The 11,563-nt window shown below is 44.0% G+C and overlaps 1 protein-coding gene across 1 annotated transcript; it reads left to right on the plus strand.

Moving 5' to 3' along the window:
* The first annotated feature begins 470 nt into the window (after positions 1–470).
* zgc:114041 (monocarboxylate transporter 13) lies at positions 471–4,425 on the plus strand. The gene is made up of 4 exons (XM_028579161.1): positions 471–669; positions 754–897; positions 2,891–3,673; positions 4,178–4,425. The coding sequence occupies exons 1-4, from the start codon at positions 471–473 to the stop codon at positions 4,357–4,359; spliced, it is 1,308 nt and encodes a 435-aa protein (XP_028434962.1). The 3' UTR covers positions 4,360–4,425.
* The last annotated feature ends 7,138 nt before the right edge of the window (positions 4,426–11,563 follow it).

Raw genomic sequence — 11,563 nt, forward strand, 5'->3', positions numbered from 1 at the left:
ACAATTTTGAGGACATTATTTAACTACTTCCTTTTTATGATACATCTTTAGAGGGAAATCTTGCACTTTTTACCAGTTCCTCTACCCTGGTATTACGGAGTTATTTGCTGATAATTCTTTACATTTTTTACATTGTGCTATTGGTACCTTTTTTTCTTTTTTTTTTTTTTTTTTTTAAGTAAAAATATCTGAGTACTTCTTTTGTCACTGGCATTCCAATTTCACAAAATGCTACAGAAATTAAATCCAATTTAAAGATGGACAACACAACTTTTTTTTTTTTTTTTATTAAATTCAGATCCAATTTTTTATTCTGTTTGACACAGTTACTTACAGCTGCTAGTTCAGGTATCTATGTGAATTTTGCATGGTCATTTTCATGAGCCTTGCCTACCCTGGAGCTTTATCACTTTGTTGCATGACAACCATTCAGTGCAGGCAGGGGAGCAGCCTGCAGAGTAGCAGTGAAGATGAAGTCCAGCAGGACACCTCCGGACGGGGGGTACGGCTGGGTGGTGGTCATGTCGGCCTTTTTCATCATGGGTCTCACTGCTGCCGTCCTCAAGAACTTTGGCCTCTTCTTCCTGGACATCCAGAGTCATTTTGGAGTTCTGACCAGCACCACCTCATTGGTCACCTCTACTACAATCGCCATTTTTCACCTGGGAGGTAAATATATGGTTTTCAGCTTGAAGTTCTTAGTTGTTTTTAACTCAAGATTGTTTTATTTAGTGTTTTCATTATCTCTTTCAGCTCCAGTGGCCAGTGTGCTGACCTTACAGTTTTCTCAGCGAGTGGTCATCATAGTCGGAGGTCTGCTGTCTGCCTCCGGGATGTTGCTGGCGTCTCTGGACCTCAGTCTGCCCTGGCTCTACCTCACCATGGGCATCCTGCAAGGTAACACTCTCGGGACATTGTGTAAACCCCAGGAAGCATCGATGCTCTTTTCACTGACTTGTTTACTTGTAAAATACCCTTTTCTCATCTGGTGGTTGTTTGTCGTTCAGCAGGAATTTACTGGTGAAATAAGTTATTATTACATTATGAAATCTTTAATTTTGACCATGGCCTTTACTTGTTTGGTCAGATTTAGTCTGAGGAATACCACATTAAAATGGCCGCCTAATTAGACACTTGTGGTGCTTTAAAGGGATAGTTCAGATTTGTGGGGTTGTATGAGGTACTTAGGTACTATCCATAGTCTGTGTATCCATAGTCTGTGTATAACCTTCTTTAGATGGTGGTCGACATGCCCCCAGTTTGAAGAAACAGAGAGGACAGGCACGGAAGCTAAGAAATGTACTGCTGTGGATGGTGGCAGCAGCTTAATGAATTTTAGTCACCTAAAAAAACATTTTTAGTTTAATTGAACACTGTATTTAGAATATATTTATCGCTTTACCTTGCTGTCAGACAGTCCTGTTTGAGTTTATGTGGGGAGGAACTGAAATCTTTTATTTATATTCTCGTCAAAGCCACCAGACTCCATTGACGAAGAAAGCAATTTTACCTCACAAGACACCAAAACAGAGCTGTCTGACGGTAAGCTAAAGTTGTAAAAATATTCTAAATATAGCATACACTTTAACTGATATTGATTTCTTCAGGTGGGCCTTCTTAGGTGGAAAAAAAATTTTTTTTGCTTCATTCACAGTAGTACATTGGGTAACTTCCATGTGGGGGCTCCTGCCTCCTTCTCCAAACTGGGGGCGTGCCGACCGACAGCTATTTATGAATAAGTACCTCATACAACCCCTCTTCAAAAAATCCGAACTATCCTTTTAACCTTTAACTGCAATAGTATGCAACTTTGGGGTCAGGACCCCTCAAAAGGGGTTTCAGGAGTGCTCAGAAGTTCAAATAAATCATTAAGGTGCTTTTTGGAAAGGAAAACAATAGAAAAAAAAGGTCCAAGGCCATCTTCTTGCAAACACATTAAGAAGCCTTTATTTAAATGGCTGTGCCATATCGAAATCTCAGTACATTGAAAATAGAACTGGGTAGCAACCCAAGCATAGCGGCACAAACTGCCTTCTCCAGAGTGTGAAGAAGGCCACTTGTGCCGCTATACGCGTAAAGGTATTTGGTGTATTTTTGCAAACTTGTAAATAAAGGAAGGGGTATTGTATGGTCTGTAGGGGGCAAAATAAACCATATTGAGTGATTCAGGTATTTTCCCTCTAATAGTCAGGACAGTGAGCTAGAAGGCAGTGATCAGTGAATCATTTTTCAGAGGCAGTTGTATAGCTTTCACCAGCCAAGACACAGAAAACCATATATCGTTGGCACTAATACAGTAGATGATTTATTACAGAAGGAGAGGAAAGAAAATTTTGGTTCAATAAATGTTTTGTTTTTTAGTTGTTTTTTTTTAAATGCAGAAATATTTCATAAGGAGACAAGGGACTATATGCATGGCTAATACAGCTCCTCTAATGCATATCAGAAAATTAATCAGCAACTATTTTATGAATTGTTAGTTTCATTTCTTTTTTAGCATAAATGCTTAGATTGCGTTGCTTCCAGCCTCGTGAAATGATATATCAATTGAACTGAAAATATTTAGGGTTTGGACTGTTGGACTGATACAATAAGAAATTTGATGACGACTTGGTCTCTGGGAAAGGTGTGACAGGAATTCTTTTCTGAGAGTTTATAGACAAAACAATTAAGCGATTTTAATTGAGAAAATAATAACTGACAATGAAAATAATTGTTAGTTGCAGCCCTAATGCATATGTTGCTTGTTCACACTAAATATTAATTCTTCTACAGAAATGGTGGGTAGGTGGTTTGAAGGTGACGACTTGTTTGGTTAATACATTATCAGAGGACCTCAATCATCCAAAAAGAAATTAGATGGTTAAAGGTTTCCATCTTCTGTTTCCAGGAACAGGCATTTGCCTCTCGTGGATCCCTGCCAACAGCATACTGAGCCACTACTTTGTACGGTGGCGTCCCATCGCCTACGCCATTGCCAGCTCTGGGGAGTGTGTCTTCGCCATCTTGTTCAGCCCCTTTTTCCAGTGGCTAATTGAGTTGTACGGCTGGCAGGGTGCCTTGCTTATCATCGGAGGCCTTCAGCTCAACCTGTGCGTCTGCGGTGCTCTCATGAGACCCCTGGAGGCAAACCAGAGCCCGTTACAAAATACCAAATACAATCTAGAAGGCAATGCTGCTGTGCTCCCACCAAAGAGGAAGGTTATCTTCCAGTTCTCCCTGATGAGAAAACCTGAACTACTCCTCTACATCCTGTTTGCCATCTTCGCAGCGGCAGGGTTTTTCATCCCACCTCTCTTTCTAGTGCCCTTCGCAAACAGTTTAGGGACGGATAAGTACTGGCCAGCTTTCACCCTATCTATCCTGGCATTAGCAGACCTGGTGGGGAGGCTGCTCTGCGGGTGGATGGCCAATATGAAGCTGGTGAGGAACCTGCAGCTGCTTACCATCATGGTCACTCTGCTCGGGGTAGTGCTCCTGCTGCTGCCCATAAGTAACAACTACTGGACCCTCCTGGCCTTTGCCTCGCTCTACGGCTTCCTGTTTGGCTGCGTGGTGGCCATTCACGTCACCTCCATCGTGGACATTGTGACCCTGGATGGATTCGACAGCGGACTGGGCCTTTTTATGCTTTTCAGGAGCATCAGTGGTTTCATCGGTCCACCTGCTGCAGGTGAACAGTCCGTGTTTAGATTGTCAGGTAGAAAAGAAAATGTGGCAGACAGAATATGCAGCTACAGCTGAATGAGTTAATGTTGTCATGCAAGCTAGACCTGCCAGTGTTCATTGTAAGTAGTCTTTTTAGCTCCAAGGGCAATGAGAAAAACGGACCTTATTCTTCATTGAGTGACTGTGATTTGTCACCTGTATATCTTATAGCATTGCTAGCGGTGTGAAATTATGATGGGCGGTGTCGCTCTGGAATATCGCACCATAAGAAATTCATTAAAAAGAAGTCGGGAGTATAGTGTGCCATAATAAATCATAGCATGGTATGCCATTAAAAAAATATATATATAAAATTCATAGTTCAGTATGCCATAACAATTCGATAAAAGTAGTTATAGTATGTCAGATTTTATAATAAATTGATAAAGTATGTCATACTGTTCATTTATTCATCATCCCTGGCACACTGTGATCTTCTTTTTTTTGTTCTTTTGTGTTTCTTGTGCAGGCTGGCTGATGGACCAGACAAACGACTACAGCGCTGCCTTCTACCTCTCAGGCGTCTGCTTCATATTAGCAGCAGTGTTTGTTGCCCTGGTCGACCACCTTGTTCAGAGGAGAACACTAATGGAGGCTGAAGTTCATCAGGCGATCATCCATGACGACTCAGAAGCAGGACGAGTCAAGTGAGACTCTGTTTCATGAGGATGTTTACCTTTTTATGAGCCTGGTTTATGTCATTAACTGTGTCAGTCCCATCAGAATCTCAACAATCAGTAGCACTGGTCCTTTTATATAATCCATCATAAATCTTGAAGACCACTATTCAAATCAGATAAATCTTTATTATCAAAAAATTAGTGTGATACATCCTTATATGAAGCTAATAAGAGACTTCGAGGGGATGATAAATGGAAGTAGCCTAGGACTGAAAGGGTGCAGAATTTTTTATTTTTTTTTTAATACCTTGAAACAGCGTTTAGGTATTTTTATTTTTTTTTAAATTGTGATTCTATGTAAAAACAAACAGAGAAATTGAGTTGACACGTATTAGTGTTAAAAGGAAAATGCTGGTGATATTCTTTATTTTACTGTCAGTAAATCCCATTAAAAAGACATGAGAAACTAACAATGTGTTAGTTCGTCTCGCAATACTGACCCACTTTCTTACTGTTACTCAAACAGGAGTAAAAGGACAGTGTGGCTTATTGATGTTTTTTAACAATTTTAACAATGGAGCTCTTTGACAGAAAATTAAGATGCATCAGGTAATATTTGTTTTATGATTGTTTGTTTTGGTCTTTCATGTGATGTGTTGACAATAAGAAATGTATAGAATATCTTAGGAGATTCTTTTAACTGCATTGCCATGTGACGGGGCGAATAGCTACCGTCATGGTAGCGATGCGCTACCTATTTCATCTCTCAAAGACTGAGTGCAAAGGTTGCCTGTATATGTTTGTCTAGTATGTCAATATGTTCTGTTAATTATCACACTGTTTTCAAATCATCTGTTAGCCTAGCCATTCATCAGATCCCCCACAGCACATGTGTCAAACTCAAGGCCCACGGGCCAAATCCGGCCCCTCGTAGATTTTGATCCGGCCCGCATATCAATTTAGGTTTACAAAACGTTTCAGCCCACCTACCTTTTTTTTCTTCTTCACTTTTTTCGAGCTTTTTTTTGTTACTTTATGCGACGATTTTGGCCCTTGTGGCCCGGGTGGGAGGGATCAGCCACAATCTTTCCAGCACGCTTCAGAGTCCTGGTGGAATACAGGTCTACGGACCTATTAGCTCTGTAGGCAAACTGCAGTGGGTCCAGGAGGGGGTTGGTGATGTCTTTTGGTGCTTTTCCATTACATGGTACCTACTCGCCTCGCCTCGCCTCGACTCGCTGTGCGTCCGTTTTCCATTGCAGATTTTAGTATCGCCTCAGCGTGGCTGGTCGTCATAGCGACTGCCGGGGGCGTGGCTTAGTAGCTTGCTTTTCCCATTGACCTATCCCCGCATATCCCCAACGCATTTCCTGGTTCTCCGTCTCCGTAAACAACATGATTTCAAAGAGATAGTTAACGTTTACTGCTCCAGATTTCCCACCGTGGTCACATATATATGACTCTAGAGTCGCTACTCGCTTTGTTTCTCTCACATATATATGACTCTAGAGTCGCTACTCGCTGCGGAGCGTCACTCTCTCACTTCTCACTAGCTCCCCACACACACACATACGGCGACTCGACACACACACACATCACACATGCACACACCAGCGCACCAGTATAACCATCAGGCCACTTGTATGCTACGGAGAAAGCTCTGCGTGGAGCCTCCGGCAGCAAAAAAACACCGCTGGCTAAACTATTTAAAAATGCCGTGTCTCGCTAGCAATGCAGTGATCAGTGACGCTTCTTTCCGACCAATCAGCAGCCTGCAGGGTTTCACGTCACCTTCTCGGCTCGCCTCAGCCTGCTTGGAACATCGACTTAGCAGGTATTAAAAAAGGTCCTGTTAGCAGGTACCAGGTACTTTTTTTTCGTAATGGAAAACCAAAAAAGGCGAGTAGAGTCGAGGCGAGGAGAGTAGGTACCATGTAATGGAAAAGCGCCATTTGAGGTGTGAAAGTGGGACCTCTAAGGTGGGCAATGGTGAATGGGCCCAGGCCCCTGCTGAGGTAGGGGAGGAGGAGCTGATGCACTGTAGCTGGAGCTGTTGGGAGGTGTTGTGGGGGATGGTTACAGGACTGTCCCTTTTGTCTTTCAAAGCGGCTGAAGAACTCATTCAGGTCGTTGGCTAGGCGTCGGTCGTTGATGGAGTGGGGGGCTTTAGGCTTGTAGATAGTGATCTGCCGGAGTCCTTTCCAGACAGATGAAGAGTCGTTGGCTGAGAACCAGTGTTGGAGCATCTCAGAGTACCGTCGTTTAGCCTCTTTCAACGCCTTGCTAAACTTGTAAACTCTTCGCCTCTTTAAATCTGTCTTTGTCCCCACTCCTGAAGGCCTCTTCCTTATCCAACCTTAACCTTCTGACTTTGGCTGTGAACCAGGGAACACAGCAGTCCTCACAGAAGGTGATGTATGACATCACAGCCTCTGTGTACTCATCCAGACTTTTGGTAGCAGTCCTGAACAGGTCCCAGTCAGAGTCCAAACACGTCTGGAGATCCTCCACAGCCTCACTGGTCCACTTCCTCGATGTCCTCACTACAGGTTTGCAGAGCTTTTTAGTTTCTGCCTGTACACGGGGATCAGGTGGACCATGGTGTGGTCAGAGTGTCCCAGTGCAGCACGAGGGACAGCGTGATAAGCATCCCTGACTGTGGTGTAACAGTGATCCAGAATGTTCTCCTCTCTGGTCGGGCATTTAATATGCTGTCTGTATTTAGGGAGTAGCTAAATGAGTCACGTTGGCCTGCGGCGGGCTGTAAACACCGACCAGAATGAATGAAGCAAACTCACGGGGTGAATAAAAGGGCTTACAGTTTATGATGAAAGATTCCAGGTCAGGAGAACAGTGTTGCTGGGTCACTGTCACGTCGTTGCACCAACCACTGTTGAACAGATTCCTCCACCTTTTAGTTTTGCTGGAGAATTCCGTGACTCTGTCCGCTCTGTAGAGTTGGAAGCCTGGCAGCTGCAGCGCAGAGTCCGGTATTAATCCACAAAGCCACGTCTCCGTGAAGCACAAAACAGTAGATGAAGAAAAGTCCCGTTTTCGACTCATGTCAATTTACTTTATTTACTTGAAAGTCTTTAATCTTGTTAATTTTTATATTATTATTCTTGCCTTATTGACCTTAATTGGGGTAAATAAAAAATCCCATCTTTTCAACCTGATCTCTGACTTCTGAGTGTTTACACCTGCTCACGACTTCTCATCCACATCTTATCCTCAACATGCCAGAACAGAAAGAAGGTTAAAAAAAAAAAAATCGTACTAGGAATATTCATTTATTTTTTTTTTGTCCTTACAGTTTTTCTCAATCGCTAAAACACTTAAACCCATTGGCTGAACAAAGTTCTCAGTTGCCTGAACTCATTTAGCTATTGTGCAGTCTGCTGTCAATACCTTAAACCATTTCACATGGTAAAACACAATTTGCAGATCTCACTTAGACTTTTCAGCAAAACCTAAACACATTGTCCTTCTCAAAACACATTCTGCACTCTAATGCACATGTCATCCATACTGGTAAACACAAGTGGCAACAATCCAATACAAATAGAGAACACGTCATTGATTGAACACAACCACTCAAAATTGATTTCACCGGTTTCAAATGATGTGACAGATTTTGATTGGTTGCCGGTTCATATCAACAAAGAACAAGAATTGTTTGTGAGATGCAGGGTACAGTACTGTAAAAATAGGGGTACATAGAGGAGGAAGAACAACAAATTGCAAAGAGCAAAAACAGAGTAGTAATTTCTGATACATTTTGAGCTACTATGATAGAACATGTTTTTGTTCATCAAAAGACAATGATGGAAAAATATGATTTGTTTTGAGATTAACAATGTACTTCTCCCTGAGAACTATATGTTTTGAACAATGTGTTATCTATTTGTTGGTGTATTGTTTACTGACTGCTTGATGGTGTATATCATTTTGATCACTTTGTTTATGATTTGAGAGCAGTGTTTGATTTTGAACACAGGTAGAACTGTTTTGAGGCAAAAGTTTCATTTTGCGAGAGGAGTCAGAGGTTTTGTAAGTAGTGCTTGAAGATGAGGTTTTGTATTTAATGTTTTCATAAAATGGAGCAAGGTTTCAGAAATTGTGTTTTAGCAAAAACTGTAATAGAGCCTGTTGACTTTCTATGAAGTTGTCAGCGGTGCAGGGTGATCCATTTGGATAGAATATTTAAAAATAAGACTCATTTTATTTTATTATTTATTATTATATTTTTCCTACTTGAAAAACGCCATTTCCTAAGGAAATTGAACAGATTCTATCCAAGTTGAATGAAATGCTTTAGGCTACTTCTGTATCTTTTTAAATTACTTTGTTTTAACCGTAAACGTTTCTCTTTATGGTATCTTTTTTACGTTACCAGTTCTTGTTGCAATTAAAACTACAAGATGAAAAAAAATCACTGCACAGATGTTTTAAACGCATGCCTTACGTCTTGAATTAATTTTCATCAATATCATTTGCCTTATCTGCCTTTTACTTTGCCAAAGCTAAATGCATATCTCAAATGGCTCTCAACTCTCATGAGCTGCCCACTGCAATAAAAGTGTGGTTACACTTTACTTGAAGGTATATACATGAAGTGTCATAAACATTATAAACAAGTCAAATGTTTGACATAACTCTTCTTTTAGTAAGTGTCATTCAGTTTTTGTCATGACAAATTTATGGTTAGGGTTTATGTGTCATCTGGTGGTGAGTTGGGTCAGAGGGTGGGGGAAGACTCTGGACAGACCTGGTAAGCCCAAACGTGTAGTGCGGGTAAATTGGGAACGTCTGGAGGAGGCCCCTGTCCAACAGACTTTCAACTCACACCTCCGGCGGAGCTTTTCGTGCATCCCTGTGGAGGCTGGGGGCATTGAACCCGAGTGGACAATGTTCAAAGTTTCCATTGCTGAAGCTGCGGCGAGGAGCTGTGGTCTTAGGGTCTTAGGTGCCTCAAGGGGCGGTAACCCACGAACACCGGGGTGGACACCGGTGGTCAGGGAAGCCGTCCGACTGAAGAAGGAGTCTTTCCGGGATATGTTATCCCGGAGGACTCGGAGGCAGTTGCAGGGTACCGAAGGGCCCGAAGGGCTGCAGCCTCTGCCGTGAAAGAGGCAAAGCAGCGGGTGTGGGAGAAGTTTGGAGAAGACATGGAGAAGGACTTTCGGTCGGCACCAAAGTGCTTCTGGAAAACTGTTCGCCGCCACCTCAGGAGGGGAAGGGGAACCATCCAAGCTGTGTACAGTAAGGATGGGACACTGTTGACCTCAACTGAGGAGGTAATAGGGCGGTGGAAGGAGCACTTTGAGGAACTCCTGAATCCGACTAATACGCCTTCTATGTTAGAGGCAGAGCTGGAGGATAATGGGGGATTGTCGTCGATTTCCCAGGCGGAAGTCACTGATGTAGTCAAACAACTACACAGTGGCAAAGCCCCTGGGATTGATGAGATCCGTCCAGAAATGCTCAAGGCTCTGGGTGTGGAGGGGCTGTCCTGGTTGACACGCCTTTTCAACATTGCGTGGAAGTCTGGGACGGTGCCAAAGGAGTGGCAGACTGGGGTGGTGGTTCCCTTTTAAAAAGGGGGACCAGAGGGTGTGTGCCAATTATAGGGGTATCACACTTCTCAGCCTCCCTGGTAAAGTCTACTCCAAGGTGCTGGAAAGGAGGGTTCGCCAATAGTCGAACCTCGGGTTGAGGAGGAACAATGCGGATTCCGTCCTGGTCGTGGAACAACGGACCAGCTCTTCACTCGCAAGGATCCTGGAGGGAGCCTGGGAGTATGCCCAACCGGGTCTACATGTGTTTTGTGGATTTGGAGAAGGCGTATGACCGGGTCCCCGGGAGATACTGTGGGAGGTGCTGCGGGAGTATTGGGTGAGGGGGTCTCTTCTCAGGGCCATCCAATCTCTGTACAACCAAAGCGAGAGCTGTGTCCGGGTTCTCGTAGTAAGTCGGACTCGTTTCAGGTGAGGGTTGGCCTCCGCCAGGGCTGCGCTTTGTCACCAATCCTGTTTGTAGTATTTATGGACAGGATATCGAGGCGTAGTCGGGGTGGGGAGGGGTTGCAGTTTGGTGGGCTGGGGATCTCATCGCTGCTCTTTGCAGATGATGTGGTCCTGATGGCATCATCGGCCTGCGACCTTCAGCACTCACTGGATCGGTTCGCAACCGAGTGTGAAGCGGTTGGGATGAGGATCAGCACCTCTAAATCTGAGGCCATGGTTCTCAGCAGGAAACCGATGGAATGCCTTCTCCAGGTAGGGAATGAGTCCTTACCCCAAGTGAAGGAGTTCAAGTACCTTGGGGTTGTGTTCGCGAGTGAGGGGACAATGGAGCGGGAGATTGGTCGGAGAATCGGCGCAGCGGGTGCAGTATTGCATTCAATCTATCGCACCGTTGTTTAAAAGAGAGCTTAGCCAGAAGGCAAAGCTCTCGATCTACCGGTCAGTTTTCGTTCCTACCCTCACCTATGGTCATGAAGGCTGGGTCATGACCGAAAGAACGAGATCCAGGGTACAAGCGGCTGAAATGGGTTTCCTCAGGAGGGTGGCTGGCGTCTCCCTTAGAGATAGGGTGAGAAGCTCAGTCATCCGTGAGGAGCTCGGAGAGAGCCGCTGCTCCTTTGCGCCGAAAGGAGCCAGTTGAGGTGGTTCGGGCATCTGGTAAGGATGCCCCTGGGCGCCCCCTAGGGAGGTGTTCCAGGCACGCCCAGCTGGGAGGAGGCCTCGGGAAGACCCAGGACTAGGTGGAGGGATTATATCTCCAACCTGGCCTGGGAACGCCTCGGGATCCCCCAGTCGGAGCTGGTTAATGTTGCTCGGGAAAGGGAAGTTTGGGGTCCCCTGCTGGAGCTGCTCCCCCCGCGACCCGACACCGGATAAGCGGACGAAGATGGATGGATGGATGGACTGTGTCATGTGTTCGTGACAGTGTCATGTCACTCTTATGTATATACCTTCAAGTAAAGTGTTACCAAAAGTTTTACAAAAAGTCATAGTATAGTATTCCATTAAAAAAAATGTCACGTAGAAAAGCTTTTTTGCACACCTCTTTTGTCGTGCAGGTGCGTAGAATATGATCAAAAGCAGCAGATCAGGAGCTAACCAAACTATTTAAGGTTATGGTTGAGGTGAATGTGTGATTTTACCTGATGAAGGTCTAAGACCGAAACGTATTTTCTAAATAAATAAATGTCAAGTCATATAGTATTTCAT

This window comes from Perca flavescens, chromosome 5 (assembly GCF_004354835.1).
Source record: "Perca flavescens isolate YP-PL-M2 chromosome 5, PFLA_1.0, whole genome shotgun sequence".
Classification (NCBI taxonomy): Eukaryota; Metazoa; Chordata; class Actinopteri; order Perciformes; family Percidae; genus Perca; species Perca flavescens.